The sequence below is a fragment of the Emydura macquarii genome, unplaced genomic scaffold (genome assembly GCF_026122565.2).
Source record: "Emydura macquarii macquarii isolate MOO-44397 ecotype Brisbane River unplaced genomic scaffold, CSIRO-AGI_Emac_v2 contig_480, whole genome shotgun sequence".
Classification (NCBI taxonomy): Eukaryota; Metazoa; Chordata; order Testudines; family Chelidae; genus Emydura; species Emydura macquarii.
Window position 1 is genome coordinate 2,636,319 of NW_027130617.1, and position 22,459 is coordinate 2,658,777.

The window sequence follows — 22,459 nt, forward strand, 5'->3', positions numbered from 1 at the left end:
GTAGACATAACCATGACTCTACCTAGGAAAAGGAATTTGACTTCCTGTTTGGTTGTTAATTTTAGCATTGCCTTTTTGTTTAATTCACCTGCAGTGCTCCTCACATTTTGACAACAAACCAACTCTTAGCAGCACAACACTTCATCCCCAGTATAGAGCATATCAGACTGCAGAGAACTGGAGTTGCAAACCTTACTCTGAGAGGAAAGGAAGTGGAAAAAATAAAACGCTTGCTGTTCAGCATCCAGAGAAAGGAGAAGGATTTAATGTCCCCACACAGGTAAATTTGGCTTCACTCTCTAACGGAGACTTTGGTTTTAGAACTCTAGCTGTGGTGCAGAACTCGGCATGCACAGAAGCTCAGGGAAGGGAGTAAAGGGAATTGCAACTTTGCCTCCCCTCTCCCAAACAAAACAAAACACTTGGTCACATACTTATACAGCAGTTGTAAAAACAAGGTAAATATTCCCCTTATGTCCTTTCTCCCTTCCAGTTGCAAAAAGCCAGTTAGGTGGAAATGATGATGTTGTTTCATGTTTAGAATGCCTTAAAGTTAAGTAATGCTGCTATCAAAACACTTGTGTAGGTTTCCTCTCCCGCCTTACTTCACACCATGGAATTATCCTCATATACAATAGGTGTGAGAAATTCTGGGCCATATTTGGCTCCTGGGAAGGGGTGGTTAACTCTCACTCAGCTTCCCAATCACCTTACATAGATATTCCTGGGAAGGTCTGTAAAACTCTGGTTGTGGGAGGGAAGGGAAAAAGTGCTTTGGGATGGTAGAGGCCTAAACTCCAAGTCTGGATGAACTTAAAGCTGCAGAATGCTCTATTTATTAGTAGCATTTAAAAATGATGATTTTAAGTGGCAACAATGTGCTAAAGTGCAGGTTGTGTTGGATATCCTGGTTAGTTGAATTATGTCCTCTACCTCTCAAGAATGTCTCTTGGATGAAGAGAAATTGCTGACAAAGACATGAGAAACTCATTCTCTTATCACTCATCCCAATGCAAATTTGGAGTAACAATATTCAGCTCTTGTCAGTTTTTCATCTATGGCTCTCAAAGTGTTTTAGAAAGCAAGTATCATCTGGGATTAAACCAGGCAGATTCCCATAGGAGACTCCTCCCTGTAGGGGGAATCTCTGCAAGCAAAGCTGCCTTCTACCTCAGCTCCCATCTGTATCCTTGATGTAAGGAGTGAGCTGGGCTCATGGTGGAGTTGAGCTACACTCAGTTTGATCTTCCACTGCAGGTAGTCCAATAATGGAAGTTAAAATAGTCCTCCTGCAAAACCCTGTGGCCAAAGATCAGGGACCTATAAGTGGGTCTCTATGGCAGCTACTCGACTCACCTGATCCACATTCTGGCATAGTGGAGAATCAGGATCACAAGGTGCAGGGCAGAGGAGTGTTGTTGGGCCCCATATATTGTGGTGTTTGGGTTCCCTCCATAGAGGGGAACAGTTTTTACTCTAATGAAAGTGCATTCAGCTGTTCGTTTTTGTTCTTGGGGGCCAAAACTACTCCCTCCCCACGCCCCTCAAAAAAAAACAACCCAGCCTTCAATTACCTAATTTTTCCAGTAGGTGGCACACCTTTCTCAATGCTGAGAGGTGCTCTGCACTGCAGATTACTGCCAAAACAGATATTCTCTGGCTGTGATACTCAGAGCTCAGTGGTTCAGGAGCCAAATTGGCCATCAGCATTACCAAAAAAAGCCAGACTCGTGTGAATTCATTCTTTCATTTACTATAGTACTCTATAGTCCTATTTAAACAGTATGACATGGGAAATGTTTAGCTTTTATATTATGTTGTTTTCTCAGCAAAGGGACTGACCAAATATTATTTTTTATCAACTACAATTGGTTAATAACATAGTAAGAGCATCCTGACTGGTTAATAATTTAAGATTGGTTAATTAAATCAGTATTTTAATATCATGCTGCAAAGAGCCACAGGAGACTCATTAACGAGCTGGTTGTGAGCCTCAGTCTGAGTATCCCTGCTTTCTGGTCTTGGAGGCTATCTCATTAAAGCTCTTCATGTCTGTTTCCCGTGACTTGGAAAAACCACTGCACCTTTGAGGCCAGATATAAATATCCTCCACCTCCCATAAGTATGTGGGGATATGTGCAACAAAGTCCTTTCGCTTGATGGAATAAAATATCTATCTGGGCCACTGTTTCTGCCACTCGTTTACAGGTTAGAGGGCCAGTGGAACGTCACACTTCTTTGTTTGTTTGTTTTTTGGTTTACTACATCTAATGTGCAAAAGCCCAGCTAACAGGTTTTTTTTCTTCATCTCAGCCACTGCTCTTCACACCTCTTCTTCCGCTCTCCCTTCTGCCCAACTTTAGTAATGGGTTCTTTCAGTGTTTGTATCTAACATTTGTTTTTCTTCATTTTATTTTTTTTGTTACCTTCATCCCTTTCTTTTTCAGTCACGTCTGAGGCTAATTTACGGCCTGATCCTTCAAATCTTTATTCATGTTAGTAGTACTTACTCTCACAAGGAATCCTGTTTAAATTATATGGCTGTGGTGAGAATGCACCTCTTGTGCTATGTACAGAATAGGGCACCCCAGTAGCAGATGTAGGTCAGCAAATTGAAGGGACTTCAGGGGAGGGATTCAAAAATGGTTAAGGGATTTAGAAAGACAGCTTCAAAGAATTAATAAAATGTAGTCTGGCTATACAACAGCCAACTCTGGAGTATATGAAGGCTGTAAACAATAAGGTGGAGGAGGAAAAGTGAACAGTGGTACCCATTGTGGGAATTGGGTAGGGGGAAAATGGGAGCAAAGTGAGCAAATGAAATTTTAGGCTGAAAATCAGTAAAGTTTCCTGGTAGTGAAATAGTCTCCCAAGAGATTCTTATTGCTTGGGACTCTATTTAAACATGGAACTAATCAGATTCATTAGGACATACAATAGAATACAATCCTGCACTGCCTGTGGGCTGACTAGAGTTGAACTAAGGGCTAGTCTACATTAAAGCTTATGGTGGCACAGCTGTATTGGTACAGCTGTGCCACTGTAAGAGCGCTTGTGTAGCCGTGTGCTCTCCTGCTAACATAATAAAACCACCTAAATGAGCTGAGCAACACAAGTTTTGCTGTCATAAGTGCTATTGTAGACAAGGCCCAAGAGAGCTCTTGTCTTTGTCTATGACTACCGTTTATCTTCATCATATGGTTCCCTGGAATCTTACACCATTCCTCTAGATTTTTGAGAACTGGTTAGTCAGAGTTTAAACGCTGACCAGACACTTGTTAAAACAAACAAAAAGGATAAAAAAAAACTTCCACAGTCCAAATCTAAAAAACTCCCCTGTCCAACTTCATGCTCTACCTACATATGTTCTTATCAGAATATCCAGAGGATAATTTGAGATTTCAATCTTGTTTAAATATCAATATATCAAAAAGATGATGCAAATAACTTCTTTTTGAGAAATTGTGATTTTAGTTCTCCAAGTTTTCCATTGTGGAGTTAGAAAGAAATCAAATGGCTTCTTTTAAAGTCTGTGATCCCAAATGGTGAAAGTTCTAGAAGATCTGGAATTTTTAAGTCTCCTAACTATTAACAATTGACTTTAAGGCAATTCATACCATTCAAAGAGATTCAGGGCTGGAGTCTGTCCTAAAAGATACAGTAGGAAACAAATGCTTTGGTGCCACATGAATCTTCAGGAACAGTTGCTCACTAGAGCTACACAGGAACAGAAATGAGGAACAGAAGGGCTAGAACTTGAATCCTCTTGCTGTAAAGGTGCAGACCCCTTACCTTTTGAGCCAAAGAGCATTGCTATAGGTGTATAGAGCATATAATATACAATGGAATAGTTCTGATTATTTTCAGTAATAGTAATCTTAACTATAATAAGTAACAATAAAAGTATTAACAGTAGAGATCAGTGGTGTAAAAATACACTAACACGATCATTACAATATATTTGAGAATGTTTTGTTAAGGTGACGCACTTGTTGGTTTATATTCTACACATAGAACACTTGATTTACTGTAGATCATTGGAATTTTTTAGAAGACATGACTGATTAATTTCTCATAAGAGCTATATACATTTGCTGACGTATTACTATTCAACTGCATGATCTGAGCATAGTCATGCCTGGAAGATTTTGATTAAATGCAGTTAAAGTCAGATATAAAAATGTCATTCAAATGAATAAAGCTGACAAAAGCTGGGAAATGCAGCATCCAGGATAAACTACATCCTTAGCTCATGTTGCTGTGCCACAGTAATACAATATGTAGTATCTTCCTCAGTTCTGAGGCCACTGATCAAGGCTCTTAACAGCTGTAGTATAGGTTCAAAGAAGGGCTATAGAATGAATTTCCTGCTTTTTGCCAGCTTAAACCAGAGCCTTATATTTGTTTCCTATATAATTTGGTGTGTAACTTCCTTTGAAAAATGTTCTCATATTAAAAGAAAGAGAACATCTGTCAAAGTATGAGAGTTGAAATGTGACTGAAGCTGCCTTTTAGCTGGAAACATATTTAAATAATTTTTAATAATTGTCTTTATAGAGTTTATAAAACGTGCATTCATCTCATATTGATCTCTGGTGTCTTCTTTTCTAATTGTGTCTAGCATATTGTGATTTAAACCAAAAAGACCATTTTGATTTGCAATATTTTGTAACTAAGTTTAATTTCTTTTTAAAAAGGAGACTTCAGGTATACAGCATTTATGAATTCTTTTTTAATATTATGAACTCTCTGTATGTTTATGCCTTATGGTGGTTTTTTACTATATTCTTGCATCATACTTCTGGTGGCAAAGAGAGGGAGACTGGTGCCTGGGTGACTGTCTCTGGCACAGTAGTTAAAACATGAACAAATTAATAAGTCGTTGTACAGCAGAATGAAGGGATGGCTGAAACCTAGGTAAAAACAAATTTTTCATAGCTGGATTCCTGGTGAGTGATAACAAGCAGCAGACCACCTGATAGGGAATTTTGATCACTTGAGGGAGGAGGGCACTTTGAGGCTGGCCAGGAGGGTCACATGATAGAGGGAACTGGAAATTATAACAGGACTAGGTCTCATCTAAACAATCTCTTGCTGACCAGAAAAGGAAAAGAAGGCTGAACCAGAGGAGTGAGGCCCAGGAGAGGTGAACTGGAGACTTCTGAAGGCAGTGACCAAATCCCAAAGAACTCTTGAGTGGTAGAAATTGAGGCAGGGAATTATGTACATGCGTTTCTTATTTTGCCTGAATTTGTAGATCTCTTGTGCTGTCTAAAGCAAAGAGATTTCTAAATCAATCACTCTTTAAAGTCTGCATCTTATCTGCTTCAACTACTGCATGTTCCTGAAGGGTTAAATTATAAATCAGAGTAACCACAAGGCTGGAGCTCTGGGGCAGGTGTGCTTAAACTACTGGCAGTCTTGGAAGGGATTTAGCACTGGTCTTGTGCTAGGGCAGCAGGATGCGGGGTCCCACTTCTCAGAAGGGATACTAGACAGTCCAAGGAGAGAGCCTAGAGGCCAAAGGAAGAGACCTTGAACTACCTAGACCAATGTGAATCCAATGCGCGGATCTAATCACGTCAGCCATGGGGAAGCTCAACTATGTCTGTGACCATCTCATTGGAAACTCAAAGGCAACTAAGCTTCAGTCCTATTGAGAAGAATGGGAGAAGGTAGCTGTTTGGAATAAAAACAGTATAAGAGTATGGAATACAAAAATAAGAGTGGTGATGGTAAAATCAGGAGCAGCTTTTCAAAAACCAAAAAATCCACACCAACCCCTGAAATCACAAGGCTTGCAATAACATGGGAATTGGCAACTCAATAGCTGTGTATCTTGTAAAATCAACTGTCTGCTGACGGTGTGCATGTCCACAAGTCTTGCATGAAGTCCACATGGTATCTGGTCCTCATGAAATGATTGTGACTTTATTGTGCATATTTAACAGCAGCTGTTCTAAATGGAATACTTCAGCCATTTTAAATGTCTCAAGCTATTGTATACAAAATCTCTTGTTGTTATCCCCTTTTGATGTGGATGATCCACCCAAAATCTCCCTCATCTTTTTCTTGGAATCATGCCACAAGTCCTTCTCTGGCTGTCCTTGACTTTCTGCTACCTTGTCTGTGGTGGTTCTCTCTCTCTCTCTCAGGGATGGGGGATTAATTGGATATCAGATGTCTGGGAAACCCCTTGGGCCCCATAGCCCAGCCCCTATTCCAGCCTTACATGTGGCCTGTGTTGTGGAGACTCCTACTGTTTCAGTTATCTGCTCTATAAAGGAGCTCAATCCCTTTTTGCATTTATCTTGAATGAAGCGTGGCTGTTACATCTACCAGATTTCACAATGTTTCTTGGACTCCCCAGCACCACACCTCTAATAAGCTAGTTTTAGCTCTGTCTATTTAGGCATTTATATGGTCCCGCCTACCTCAATGTCTCAGCACCTCAGAATCGTAAGTATATTTATCCTCACAACAGGGCATGTCTATATGCTGCAGCTGGGACCATGCGTCCCAGAGCACGTGTGCAGTCATATGCTAGCTCTGCTTGAGTGAACACACTATAAATAGCAGTGTAGCTGGGGGAGCACAGTCAGCAGCTCGGCCTAGTCACCTGAGTCATGCCCAGAGATCCTGAGCAGGTTTCTACTCAGGGAGCAATTTGTCCAAGCTGCTAGCCTTGGCGATGCTATTTTAGAGCAGTAGCTCAAGCAGAGCTAGCATGTGTTTGTCTACCATGCTGGGAAGCATGCTTCTAGCTGGAGTGTAGCCATATCATGTGAGTAAGGAAGGGCTGTTATCCCCATTTTACAGATGGACTGAAAACTTGCCCAAGACCATGCAGTAAGTCTGTGGCAAAGCAGAAAATTGAACCCAGGTCTCTTGAATGCCAGGCTAGTGTCTTAACTACTGGACCATGCATCTTCCCTTTTAACATTTTAGTTAACAAACCAACTCTGTTCAGACTGAGTCTCATGGGGGGCAGGGTGAGGGGGGTGTCTGTATGGCATCTGCATGATGATATTTGTGCATGAAAATGTATGAATTTTCCTTCAGGAAATGCAGTTCTCAGTAACTGAGAATTTAAACTAAAATGCCAGGAAATTCTCAGTCAGCAGCCACTGTTTCTATATAATCTGCCTTGTGTAGATTCAGGCATGCTCCCTACACAGAACAGAGAACCACCCTCTACCCATTACCATATCAGGATTTTTATTTTTTTTTACTGGGGGAATTTTTTTAGTTTTGCTCAACTAAATATAAATTAGGGGATTTTTCTCTTTATATTTCTGTTTATGATTATTTGGTTTCTGGTTTCCCAAGGTTGTGATGTGGCTGGTGTGTGGGTGTGAGGAGGAGATAGAGATCTGAACCAAAGCTCTTACCCCCACCACACGTGCACTTTTAATTTCCATTTTGGATCTTTATTCATGAATAATCTTCACTTGGGGGAAAATATCATACTAAACAGAACCCGTCTAAAGCTAGCTGGAAAGTTTATCAAATAATAAAAGGACTGAGGCTGCTAAGCTAAATGTTTTGCAAAGACTGTGTTAATGCTCAAACTGATTGGTTTGGATAATTTCTCTTTTTATTTAATGGCAAATATCGACGCTATACAGTAGTGGTTTGTTTAGTGTTAATTCATACATATTTTTGCCCTTATAGAAAGTACAATCTCCTAGTAGGATAATCAGGTGAGCTAAGAGTGACTGACCACAGAATTGCTAATGAGAAGGAATTTAGGTACTGACCAAAAAAAAAAACCCTAAAACAATATTTGCTCCTGGCTTCTGTCTCTAGATGGTGCTCCCAAAAATTAAAGGACCACTATCAAGTTAAAAATCATATTGTTTAAAAAAATTACTATCCTATGATGCTAGTAATACCTTGAATTACTAAACTGAAATTTTTAAATCTACTTTAGTTTTCAAAATTTTTTTTACTGTTGGTATGTCTGACAGCTTGGAGAATGGAAATCAGTTGGTTACTTTCGCTTTTATTTACCATTACTTTTTGGTTCTCATGCCCAGTGTTGAGATGTTTGGAAATCGAAATAAAAAAAATGTCATGAAAACATTTCTATTAATAGCAGGTTTGGGGTTTTTGGAGTGGGGGATGGAAGGAAATAGTTTTTTAAAAACCCAACATTTGGCGCCAAACTTCCTGACAGTGCTTCTTGAATTTTTCCATTCTGATGCCATAAGAGAATTCAAAGCTATTTAAATATCTTCTAATAGATGGTACTATTTAGGAGATGCTGGATAAATCAATCTTTTTTTTTCTTTTTTTTGGCAGGGCTACAATTTGAGGATCCTTGACTTGAATAGCCTAAGACTTATTTGGGGATCTTTTAGATCACGGAGAATTACTCACATTTTAATGCAACATAACATCTATAGTATTGACTTCCTTCCACTTGTCTAGCCTGGAGAAGTGGGACAGTCCATTGTGGTGGTGGTGTGTTCTGTCTGCTGAGACATACTCTAAAGGATTGTAGCAGGACTGAATTGTCACTGGGCTTGGCAGTACTTGCGTTACAGATGGTGGTTTTATATGGCGTTAACTCAGCTATAGGCCTCTTCTGAGCTGGCAAATCAATACTATAGTTCGCTGTTCTTAAAACTTGTTGCTTTCTCTGCCTTAGCAGTTATGGATGTTCTTGTTTGAGTGGGTAGATCTCAAACGGATGGTTTCAAAAAGTGATGTCTGACCAATTCACTTGGGCCAAATGGCAGGGACAACATCATGGCCTTGAAAGTAAGAACACTCAAACCTTATGCAATGCTTTAAGTGCTGTGTGCACACTATTCCCACCAGAGGGAGGTGCTATCCCTGTTTTACCCAGGGGACTGAAGCACAGGGGTTTTGGCTTGCTCCAGTTTAATACAACAAGCTATTGGTGGAGTCTGTTTCAGCTCAGGAGTTCCTGGCTCCCAGTCTGGTGCTCATTCCTCTAAGTGCTAACAGTGTTCACAATGCTGTACAGTACATAGAAACACGGTCCCTTCCCCAGAGCTCTGAGATGTGTAGACAGGCTACCCAAAGAAAACAAGAGGTGAAGATAACTTTGTAGTATGCGTCCCTCTCCCCTGTTCTTTCTACCTCCTCCAGAAGCAATATCTGCTACACTGTGGAATAGTCCCTCAAGGGGCAGCGGAATGTCTCCATGCAGATATTTGAGCTTCGACAGTGCTCTAGAATGCATTGTAGTATGTGCTCCTGGGGTTTGGGCAGAGCTTCGTATGAATCTCTGCCCTGAGGAGCTCACAATCTCTCATATCTGGGAGGTAAATCTGGAGCAGCAACTCTGACTTCAATAGAATTACTTCATTTTACATTAGGATAACTGAGCAGAATTTGTCCCCGTTACCTGCCATAATGAGGTAGATGGGAGGGTGAATAGTGCCTAAAACACTGGGTACCTGATCTGTAATTGTGGGCCCCTCGTCACTATTACAAATAATAAGGAAGAAATACAAGGAAAGGAGGGATGAGAAAAGCCAAGAAAAAATAAAAGTAATTTCAAGATGCTTCCACACACACACAACAGCACCTAAGAGGAGGTCTGGCTGCTTAAACAGATTTGTTGGGAATGACAGGAAGATCGGATTCTTCATCTTCATCTTTTTTGCCGCTTTTCCTTTTGAGGGTTGCAGCGGCAGCATGGAGAGTAGGGCGGAGCAGACCTCCCTTTCTTCCGCAGCAGGTTCCAGCTCCTCTCAGGCATTCCCAGGCCAGCCAGGAAACGAGATTTGCCTGAAGATGTTGAAATCATTGGACAAAGTCAGGGTGTCATGCTTAACACGCCTCTTCAATGTTGTATGGAAGGCGGGTGCAGTGCCTCTGGATAGGCAAACTGGGGTGGTAGTTCTGATCTTTAAGAAAGGAGACCAGAGAGTGTGTTCCAACTACATGGTGATCACATTCCTCAACCTCCCCAACAAAGCCTATGGCACAGTGTTGGAGAAGAGGCTATGCCCATTAGTTGAACCTCAGATTCAGGAACAATGCAGTTTCTGTCCCAGACGTGGAACAATGGACAAGCTCTTTTACAGATACTTGAGGGGTCGTGGGAGTTTGCTAAACTGGTTTAGCTTTGTTTTGTAGACCTGGAGAAGGCTTATGACTGTGTTCCCCGAGATGTCCTATAGGAGGTGCCTGTGCCACTGCTGTGTGCTATCCGGTCTCTCTTCCTGGGGGGAGAGTTATCCACATTCTTGACATTAAGTTGAGTTCATTCAAGGTGGGTGTTGGACTCTGTGTCCTGTCCCTACTCCTGTTCCTGATTTTCATAGATAGGATATCAAGGCACAGCCATGTTGGGGAGTGTATCCAGTATGGGGACTTGGAGGTGACATCTCTGCTGTTTGCAGATGTTGTCTGTCTTGCTTCTTCGGATAAGGATAGCTAAGTACTGGAACCAAGGGAGATTGCCTAACCTGTTCTTAAAAACCAACAATGATAGGGATTCTGCAAACCCTGTGAGATTGTCTAGGAAATATACTTGGTTCTGCTTCAGTGTGGAGGGATGGACTGGATGACCTCTTGAGATGCCTTCCAGCCTTACATTTCTCTGATTCTGTGATTATACACCGTAGGCCTACTTATGCCAGCTGTCTACATGGAAGCTTCCCGTAGTCAGTAAAGATCCATGCACAGAGGATTTGCAGGGGCAAATACTTTTGTGGCATCTACAGTGAAATGAGTGGAGTCATAATTAACATTTCTTTATTAGAGATGCTAAAAATAAACTGGCTGCTAGACTCTAAAGAGATTGTGGTAAATGGAATGGAATAACTGTAATGGAAAGCTCTGTACCATGTGAAGGAATGTAAGTTTTCAGTTAGAAGATCTGAGAACTCCTTTCTAGTCCTATCTAGGAAGCTATAATATAAAACCTGTATTTGCTAGATCTAATCCATTTACAGAGCACTCAACTGTGGAGCCACTAAGAAACCCCATTGTAGTACATAGATTTCCGTGATTAATAAAATCCTGCAATTCATTGAGGGACATTACATATTGTACAAAAGGAGCAACTTTTAGATTTAACAACTCTGACAGGAGTTTGAAGAAGGAGGATAAAGGCAGATTCGTGCAACGTTGTTGTCTTACAAAAAAGCTCGTTTTAAGCGTTGGATTCCATCTGTAGGCTCTAGTGATACATAAGCCACTCAGATTTTGCTCTTTTGAATTGACATGACCGGAAACTCTCAATATAATTGCAGATTTATAGTTTGCAGTTGCCTGTTTATTTAAAGTATAGAGTTTTCTTTAATGTCTAAATCAAATAAATGTACCTACTTGTTTACATATCAGCTCTGTCTATCCTGGTATCAGGAATATAAGCAGGAGTTGAAGGATGCCAATGTGTAAGTCAAGCATTTCTTATGTGCCTCTGCCAGTCCCTATAGTTTGAATTCTACCATTAAAACAAAATAGAACTTCTATCCTATAGAAAATCTTCTGAATGTGATCCAATGTCATGTTGCCTTCTTCAGTCTGCAGACAGGATGAAAGAGTAGCTGTATGAACTATCTCATTCAGCATGGAATTTTAACTTTGAAGCCTACTGACAAATTACATGTTAACGTTAAACTGTTTTGCCCTTATTTTAGCTGTAACATCTGGTTTTGCTGGATATGGTAGATTACAGTGGCAGGAAAGCTCTGCTAGGTTATTTTGTACATCTTTGGGGTCCATTGAAAGATGGTTCACTGTTCTCCAGGGCTTTATCCAGTCTAGCTTTACATTTCCTTTGCTCACCTGTAGTTGCTACTTCATTTTAGGGGCTGCAACAGAGATTGCTGCTGCACAACATACTCTGTGCAGGTGTTTCTGGTCACTAGACCTAATGAATCTGGATGCATCCCTCTCCCATTTGCCTTTCCCTGTCAGCTTATTCAGTGCAAGTCCAAAGTCCCCTCTCCTGCATGCCCAGAGTGCATGGCCTTCACATGCAGCTGGTTCACCCCCTCCCCAAGGTACTGCACATATGCTGCCATCTGACAATGGGGCACTTTACCCCCAGTGAATTAGGGGTACGTTATTATTCCAGACATATCTATACAGTGCTCATCACAGTAGCATTTGGGCACTGTAATTCACAGTCAGATCTTTACTTCTATGCATAATGACAACAGCGTCTTATGAACATCTATCTCAATTACTCGTACCATAGCTTTCATTCATTGCCCAATGCATGGGGTTGTAAAGTATTTAGGTGATAAAAGGATTCCTCATATATATGGATGTCACAGAAGGATTTGTGAGGATCACAAGAGCAAGGGTGCATTGTAACTCTAGTTAAAACAGCAACCTTTGTTCTTCAGGTGAAGCAATGACCGCCTCATCCCAAAAAAGTGCATCCTTACATTATTTGGCTTTCTCTCCCTCCCTGCCCCCAGACAAGTATGAAGTAGGTAAACTTTTAAACAGTGATCTTTCATGCCCTTTATGTTGCAGATCATATCCGGAATGAGCCAGGGTATTTAAGTTTGATTAGTATTTTGTATTACAGGCAACGCTATATGCCACTGTACTAGTAAAATTTTTGACTGTTATTACATTTTCCACCCAACGGTCTCAAATCAGTTTACAAATATCAGTTAAGTCTGCCAATGATATGGAGGCAGAATAGTATTATAGTCTCCCATTTTATTACAGAGGGATACTGATGCATAGAGAAGTTGCATAATTTCACCAATGTCTCAGGGAAATCTGTGACAACCAGAAATAGAATGCCATATATCTTGAGACCTCGTCCTATGCATTAACCTCAAGACTATTCTTCCCCTGCTGCAGCTCAGCTCACCAAATGAGTGTTGTCACGAAGAGGAAATGTTTCTGTGGTGTGGGAGACACAGTTTTGGTAATTGTGGTGTTCTTAATAGGAAAATGGAGAATATTTTGTTTTTCACATTGAAAATGGACTAAAATCCTGGTATACTCTTAATTTACTAATTCAGTCTCTCCTGGGTACTCAGCAGAAAGCCATTTTTCTTAAATTGTCAATAGAAAGCTTCTTGCCTATTTTCCCCAAACCTCAGGCCTTCTGTGGGTAAAGTAATGCTAAATCACCTTTCATCCCATGCTGTGGACTCCACCAGCTTTAAGAGATATTCTGGGTCCAAGAGCTAGTTGGAGAATCCTTATCACATAACCAGCTGGGCAGGGAGCCAGTATGAAGGCATGGGGCCTCTGTGATGGTGATCAATGACTATACGGATCCTGGGGGACTCATTGATTTGCAGATCAAATCTCCTAGTTCTTGCACATAATCCAGAGTGGGACAAAGAGTATATATTCTATGAGATGGTAATAAACAGAGAAATTCTAAAGCGACTTTTTAATCTGATTCCTAGCTTCAGCATGAGTGATGGAAAGGCAGCTGTGTATTCAGATATCTGAACTGCATGAACTGTTTTTAAGGCTAGTCCTTTTTTCCATGGTTCTGACTTCCCAGGTTTTCATTTTTTTTTTTAAACAATGTGCAGCAATAGTAATTCTGGCAACGTATAACCATAGATAAAGTAGCACGACATGTCAACACTTAAAGTAAAAGAGACAATAGATTCATTTGACATTTTATTCACCAGCAACCAGAATCTTTTGATTTTTGGACAATTCTATAATATATAAAGCAGAAAATATGATCGCCAGTCATGTCAACATAAAATGTCAAATCATTGATCGGGAAAATTCAATCAGTATTGAGAGAGAGAGGGGGGTAGGCATGAGAGAGAATGAATTTGATATTCAGTAATCCTAGTATTAACATCAATAGACTTTTTTGCATATATCTGAAAACAAAAGGCCAACAGTATTTATTTAACGTTGACAATGCAGTAGCACATAAAGCTTATAATGAGGTTGGGCTCCATTGTGCAAGATGCTGTACAAACACAATGACAGTTCTGCCCCAAAGAGCGAAAAAACACTAAGATCTCTTTGCCTGGGCTTTTTATGAGTAGTTAGTAGGCTTTTGATCAGCAGTTCATCATAAAAATAGCCATTTTGTTGAAATTGTGAACAAAGCAAAATGCGGAGAATTTGGAAAGCAGGAAAGAGCAAATGTTTCTGTGGAACAAAAATTGAATTTCATATAATTTTAACACTGATGTAATGGAACTAAAAATATTTGGTAAGACGATAGGTTTTCAATAATCAGCGTGAAGAGAAATAAAAAAACCCAAAAAACAAAAAAACAAAACCAAGGGCTTTTTTTAAACTGAAAAAAAAAAAACCCCCACCCTTGTTTTGTTTTGTATCATTCCTTTACAGAAAGAGTCTGTCACTCTCCAGACATGCCTGCCTGGTGAGTTCATTAGGAAATGGCACAAAATTTCTCCTGCCATCATAACTGAGCTCAGCTGCTAGCTAGAGATAACTGGCATGAAAGATTGTTTTTATGGTAATTGTGTTGCTCAGAGCAAGGATAGTTAACTCCTTTGAAGCAGTTTATTGATCTAGGGGCCAATCATGCAGGACACAGCTATGAGAAGCTGAGCACTACTTCTGTTCGGGGGGAGGGGTGGTGGTTAAGTGTACTCAGCACCTTGCAGGATCCAGAGACACTCAGGCCCAGATTATTAAAGGTATTCAGATGTTGCTCCATTCACATTGCAAGGCCTATGTGATTTAAGAGTCTCTGGGCTTGTCACAGACATTTAGCTCATGGCAAACTGGGGTGTGACTCTACTCCACGCTAGCCTCCTGTATGCTCACTGACCTTGTGGATGCTGCTGGTGTGCATTAACAGCATGTTTAAATAGTTTTGTTTAATGTGAATACCTTTTTAATATACATAAAAATGCTATTTTAACAGCAGTTTAAAAACTATTTTTATGCTAATTTTATTAAAGAACACCTTGGTTTGAAATATATATGTATTCCACCAGGGAGAAATTCAACCCTGTGCTGAGAGTTATCACAAAGCCTACGTACCACTTCGATTCCACTTAAGCTCCATTTTTCAAGTGCACAATTATCTGTCACAGGAGCAGATTAATTCTTCTGAGACACTAAGATTTTTATTTGCATGACGGTGAAAAATGCTGTTAAAAATCAGAAAATGTTACATGCCATATATGGTCTAAATGGCATGTATTTCAGGGAATCATTGTGACAAACTGAATGTGGCCAAGAAATCCCCAGATAAACCTGCAGATCTGGCCTTTGCTAGCACCGTTATTCCTGTGTGTATGCGTCTCAAAAGTATATATATTTAATGCAGCACAGTATTTAGGCTGAAGACAGTACATTGAATATGGACAACAGCAGCCTTAGTACTAATGCCCAGATGCTTAAAGGTATTTAATGAAATCAATTGAAGTTAGGCACCTGACTATCTTTGATCTGGGCCTAAGTTTCTTAGTTATTGGTGATTTGTTAGATCTCTAATGTTACTGGAACTAGGGCTTGTGTGACCCCTGCAGGGTCCAGTCTATGTAGGGTTTATGCTCCAAACCCTCGCAGGTCTCTTCCTAGGACTCACCAGGAGAGTGGACCAACCCTTGATGGCTCACTTTGAGGTTGCGGTTCTAGGGAATCTTAACTTCCAACCAACTCAGCAAATCACCCCCATAGCCTTCATGTTCCTTAGCAACCGTGTGCTATCTGACCCTGCTGCTTCACCTAGCAGTGGCTCCAGAAGGGCAGGGAATGTGTCTACTTTCCTGCTGCTTATGTGAGTGGGGGAGAGGTGTAGCAGTGAGGTCAGTTCCTGACTGCTGCTGAAGAGCCTGTGGGTTAGCCGGGTATGGCCTACTTGCCAGACACAAAAGAAACAAGATGGCGCAGTGGCCATCTGGTAACCCCTAAAGAAGGAAGTGGTATCTGATCCATAGGCATCAGGTCACTGGCTTCTCAAAGTCAATGAGGGTAAGAGGAGCAGCTACTCAGGACCTATGAGGAAGGCTCCAAGAGGAGAGTTAGCAGGGTGGGAGCCAGGACTTGAGCCTGAGCTCATGTCTGTGAAATGTTATGGACCTAACTGCTTGTTTGGGGGGCTTATGGATTTTGGTTGAGTTCAGGATTTTACCTGACTCCTTTACACAACACTAAATGTGCCATCACTTTGATGGTACCTAACTTCCTTTGGATTTTAACCATGGTGAAAAATACTGAGAGATTTCTTTTAACAAAATGGAAAAATTGGCAGAGGCCCTTAAACTAAGTAGCTTTACTTACATTCCAGCAGTGTTCTCAGACCAACAATGCTGAGAGAGAGACAGTGCCAAGTACATGTTGTAACATCAAATTTTCTGTTTAAGAACCGCACTCAAAAGCCATAACAATATTATCTAGGTGTCAGGCTGCTTGGAAAGGGTTTTTTTTTTTTGTGGGGAAAATTTGCCTCTCCTTTTCCCTAGATAAATGTGAAACGCAAAATTTTCTGACCAGCTTTATGTAAGTGTTTAACCTTTTATTTCAAAGTCAGTAATGGGAGAAAAAGAAGAGTGTCTTAAATTCTGTCTATTTGGCAGTTTCTTTTGGATCCAGTATGATGTGAATAGAAATGGTGTAGTTCTTCTTTTGACTTCAGGAGCTGATATAACATCAAAGGGAAATTTGATTGTGGGCATTGTACTGTATCTGCAGATCTTCTGTGCCCGATGCACTGTTAACTGAACTGTTACAGTCCTTCCAACTGATGCTGTAACAGCTTGTTCTAAGCCATTAAAAGTCACACCAGGCCTTCTGAGAATAATTTACACTGTTCTGTTCATGCTCACTTGTGTTGTACATAACAATATTGGCATTAAGACCATTTTCTCCCTGCAAAGCCTACTAAAAGCTGTAATAATTCAGTGAGATTGTAATTCCTGAAGAATGTCAGAGAAATTACATAGTTACAAGCAGTTGTCATTTTTAATCCTTCATAGGGATAATCACTTATTTTTGTCAAGATCCAGATTTCTTGGTCAAGATATAGTCAAGGTCCAGATGCCAGAGAAAACAATAATAATATGATGATAAGTAAATAAGTTTTGCTGTCCTTTTAAAAGCAGCTAGCAGTCTGGATTTGGCCTGCAGTCTGCCTATTGACTACCCCTGCTTCAAAGGTTCATGAATACCAAGTAGAACTGGCTATATGATAGTGTTTGCAACTGACGATTTAAATACTTTTCTCTCATTATTTGAATAAGTTATTAGTCAATAATTATTTTCATTATTTGACCAGCTCTAACAGTGAAGGATTTCTTGGCTTCAGGTTTGTTGCCACCTGAATCCTGGTTTTGGTATCCGGTTTTTCATCCTTAAAATGCCTTGGCATTTTAAATGACATGAAGCATTTCTGCTTCTCCACTGAAGGCTCAGAAGAAGCTACCAAACCAGCTATGTCTGCCCTTCACCCATATGTTTTAAAAATTAAAAAAACAATTACCTCTGTCAGGTAGGCACTGAGAAACATGCATCTTTGCCTTGAGGAAGTTCTTTGGCCCTAGTCACTCATCCTGTAAATGAAAGGGGGCTCACACTGTCTCAAAAGAAATCCACAAGGGTAGCATCAGCCTGTGACTGACTTTTGATATTTGACTTTAGAGTATAGTCCTTTACATTTTCCTGCTTTTTCAATCAGAGACAATGCTTTGCCCTGGGTGGTTTAACATGAGATAAAAGTAACTATAGATGATATATAAGTCGTATGAATGATTGAAAAATAGGAATTCCTGTAGCAGATCAAACTTATGGTTTGTCTAATTCAGGTTCTACTTGCATCCGTGGCCAGAAGTTTCAGTGGAACATGTGAAATTCACATATTGAATGGTTATGCAATAACATGCTTGTAAGGGAAGGTTTTTCTAATCCCAGGTGGTTAATGGCTGGACAATATTCTTGAGCACAAGGGATGATGTTTCTTCTCATAGCAAGTGTATTTACATATTGTATATTTTACATAGTTTTTTATTGCAAAACAAAAATCTTGAAGACACAGTTAAGATTGCTAAGTGAAATTAGTGACAAGATGTAACATTAAACACAAATCTCTGTAAAACTATCAAACAAACCCCAGAACAACTACAGTTCCCTTGCACTGATATTCAGATCTACAAAAATAACTTTAATTGCTGTCATTAAAACTTTAATAACTAAGTAGCTCACAGAGCCTGAGTTCATAATAACAAAGATTCAGTATTAGAATTTTAAAATGCCCTTTGCAGGAGTATGGTGTGTGTATGTAGACACAAAAAAGCTGCATTAAAAGACTATTATTAAAGTTGCAAAGTCAAACACTCAAAAGTTAGGACAATTTATGCAAAGGTGGACTATACAACCTTAATTTGTCCACCTTCTGGATGTGAATTATTATTTAATGTTTAATTAGATGATCATATACTATTTTTTCCACAAATATATGTCTGAAAAGTTAAGCAATACTGCTATAAAATTTAAAGACTGCTGATTTTCGATTAAACGCACTAAGTACCTTCTTGGGCCTAACTCTCAAAAATATTAAGGCCCCTTTACACCACTCTGGCACTGTGGAGAGGCTTTAGCCCACTTTAAGGGTCATTTACACTGCCAGAGTGGTATAAAAGGACCTTAATGTTCATGAGAATCAGGCTCACTGAACAGAGAAGCTTTCTGAATTCTCAGGAAAATCTTTTTTTCTCCTAATCTATTTTAATCACAGTAATGGCTTTCTTTAATCAAAAGTAGGAATGGGGTAGAAAATAGGGCCTATAAGGGAAATCTAGATGAAACCTTAACTATGGCTATCACTAATTTCTACTCCCAACTGGAATACTTATGGGGCTCTGAAGTTTGACTAGCCACTCAGGTCAAAAAGGGGGCAACGCTATTTATATAACAGAGAGGAAAGAAAAGTTACTGTAGTTTTTTGGAGGTGAAAGTAGTGCCTCTCTGAGCCTCTTGTGCTTCTCTGTGGGCTTCTCTGACATTAGAGTCTATTTTCATCATTTTATTTTGTCAGTGATGGGATGAGACTATAGAGTTAAGGTAAAACTACATAGCTTTTGATCCTCCAGGTCCTAGAGGACCAAAAAGTGATTAATAAAGTGAGGGTCTTCTGGGAAGGAGGTTATTCCCTTTTGTCTCCGAGAATCGGAGTCTGTGCTATCATGTACTACCTTCCGCCCCCAAAACTAAGCTGCCGCCTCTGTGGCAGGAAATGAAGTGGAGGAGAGGCGGGAAAGAGGAAAAATAACCCTGTCTACTTTTAAGTAATGGGAAGTTCTTTGGCAACTAAAGCAATGAGGACGATATCAATACCTGGATAGAGAGTGCATTGAAAAATATTATTAGATATGGTAATTGCGCAATGTTTTAATGCAGCAATTAACAGGATAATTTCTTGAGGAAACTGCAATTCCCTGTCTATTCTTATTGCTTGCAAGTGCTTTAGGTCAAAAGGTGGAGTTGCTTACAACTCTTGGATGGTTGCACTTGGTCTTCCTGGTAGAGCTTTGTTGGTAACTGCTTGGAAAGGAGAATCCTCAGAAGCTATTTTAGTTATTCTCTTGATCACTCAGAAAAATAAATAAAATTAATGTAAAAAGACACCTATCATACCATAAAATTGTAGGGAAGACAAGGCACCGGTCATTTTTGCCTTGATGGATCTGAGTGGGCGAAGGTGGTGGTATGTCAAGGTAAAAATGACCTGTGCCTTGTCTCCCCTATAATTTTACATCTTGATATAAACAGCACCTTTATTGGCAGTGAAGACATAGCCTCAATGCTTGGAACCTTTGTCTGTGTTAAATAAAAGTTAAAGAACTCCAACAGAAATGTTCTGTGCTTCCTCAGAACATAATGTTACTCTTCTTTTCCTACACTCACTGGCCCTTATTCTCTGTTGTTGTAAATCTTGCACTGTCTTCTACGCAGCTGCTAAATGAGTCTAGTTGGTGTAAAATTCTACCAGATCAGAATAGTAATACTGTGTACATGAATGGAAATGATTACCCAAGATGCAGGGCAGCAGAGAATTAGGCCCACTGTATTTCTTTGAATAGTAGAGCAGATAAAATCAAGAAAAGACTCCATATACTTGATAGTAGACTGTTAGATTTTTAATGTAGAGTTATATAATGTAAAAACCAATTGATTTGCTGGGGTGCAATTGCCTGTCTAGTGAAACCCTTAAATTGATAATGCCAATTAGCAGCTAGGTAGGGCCCTATCCTGAAAGATGCTGACTAGAGCTGGGTGAAGAAAGGTAATTCTGTTTCATGGATTTTGAAATTTGGTTTCACTCGGATTCTGAACAAAAATATTTTGAAATTCTCCACTAAAGGGAACAGTTTGCTTGGTGGACTGCCCCAGAGCCAAGGCCCTGGAAGATTGGGAGTCCTGACTCCAAAGCTGTCTGGCGAATTGGAAGGGGAAGAGGTAGATTTCCATTGGACCTTGTCTGGCAGGCAGGTTTCTGTCAGACCTCTGCCTGTGTTGTGATAGAATTTTGTCAAAACTGAACCATCTCCACAACACATTTAGATTTTGAACAATCTGCAAATTTGACAAAATGTTTTATCTGAATTTTTCCCACCAGCTCTAGTGCTGATTGCCTGGAGAACTTACCGAGGACCTGATCCAAAGCCAATGGGAGTCTTTCCCTTGTCTTAGTTGGGCTTTGGATCAGAATCTGAAAACTTTATCTCATCAAAGCACTTGGGAGTTACTCAGCACCTATCAAAATATGGCCCATGATTATTAATAGTGACTGTGGTTTTACCAGGACATACAAAGTGCAGCTTCTTCAGTTTCTGCTGTATTCCAAATGGATAAGTATAAAGGAGTTTATTTTATTTCCTCTGCCTAGTTAATAATCATGTTAATTTTTTAATTAGACAGCACATATCTGTGGTGTTAAACCCAGTCTTGATACAACTGATGGAAATGGACATTTTCCATCTGCAACTTTAGCTTAATATTAGTTGAGAATACTTAGAATTTTGCAGTGCTTTATCTCATCAAAGAACTTCACAGTTATTAACTAATTAATCTTCAGAATATGTCTAAGAGCTGGTCGGTCAATATTAAATTCCCATTTTAGCAATGGGGAAATGCGGGTAGAAAGATTAAATGATTTATCCATGGCTTTCCAGAGAGTTAGAGGCAGAGATAGCAATAGAACTCAGGAGTTCCATGCTATAATGCCCACGCTTATTCTTCTAATTGATACTGACTCAGTATGTGTTAAAGCCTCACGTTTAGCCTAAGCAATTACTTTTTTGCCTTTTTAAAAATTAAGCTTTATCCTATATTTAGAACCACTCAGTTTCTAAATACAATTCTGAGTCTTACTATAATGCCTGAGTAGGATTCCCCAAGAACCTGACAACCACCTTTAGAGAACAATGTTGTTGTTTCAATGTTACTCATCAGGGCCCAAGCATAATTTTTTTGGGCCCAGTACAAACTTGTAACATTGACCCCCCCTTACACACATACCACAATCTCTCATCCCATACATACAATCTCATGAGCCATGAAAAATGTTTTCCTCATGGTAATGGGGGTTGCAGCCTGGTCCGGGCCCCCCAGGGCTTCCAGGCCCTGGTAAAGTGTACTCATTTTCCTCCCCATGTGGGGGCCCTGTTACTCATTTAGATGCTGATCCAAAACCAACGTTCCAAAGACTGGTAAGGCCAGCTCTTCTAGACAATGGACCTAATTGTCATTCACACTTATGAAAATTGTGAGCAACATCATTGAAATTACATCAATGTACATGAGAGAAAAATCAAGACCAATATGATTAAATACTGTGAATTAATCCAAGCAGCCCTATGTGAGCGCGTCTATGTAGTGAGAGCAATCTCCCCAAATGTTATGATTACAGTAGCTTGAAAGCCTCTGATGCCAGGACCACAAAGCCTGAGCATAAGTTTTATTTCCTATTCCTTGGAAGAAAATATTTTTCTCTCTCCAATTAAATGCCCAAACACGTAATCTCTTCATGAAGCCTCTCAATTCTGTACTCTGCCAAAAGGCTCACCACGCATTTTCTTAACTGACTCCAGAAGCTCTTGGCAAGTTTCTGCATTGGTCAAACCGACAAACAATAAAAGAGTCTATGGAATGAAAGAATTCATTTTTAAATCTACTTTTTTCATTTAAAAAATGTACTAAATAGCTTAAAATATACGAAACAAACTCAGATCTGGCACACGCTTATTTGCATACGTTCCCAGTAATTAAATGTAAAACCCAGCAAAAGTGTCACTGGCTGCACTAATAACTAATAAGTCAATTAATTAACTCTTTGCTTTTGCCATTAGTGAATCTGTCACGGTTCCTACTTACCTCAGTTATTGGATTGAGGGAGATGCAATTATAATGAATCCAATGAAGCCTACCTATGTTGGACCTTCATAATGGGATATTGCTCAAAACTCACTTTTAACTTTCTTCTTTATGAAGACTCCACAGGGCCATTTCATCCCTGAACCTGAGTGGAGCTTGGTACAAAGATGGA

The 22,459-nt window shown here is 39.8% G+C and overlaps 1 protein-coding gene across 1 annotated transcript in view; it reads left to right on the forward strand.

Annotated features, from left to right (window-relative positions):
- Positions 1 to 22,459, forward strand: part of LOC137146790 (uncharacterized) — a 56,854-nt gene that overhangs the window by 7,610 nt on the left and 26,785 nt on the right. The window contains exon 3 of the mRNA XM_067538273.1: positions 95 to 280. Coding sequence (XP_067394374.1) covers positions 95 to 280 — 186 coding nt within the window. The remainder of the gene's footprint in view (positions 1 to 94; positions 281 to 22,459) is intronic.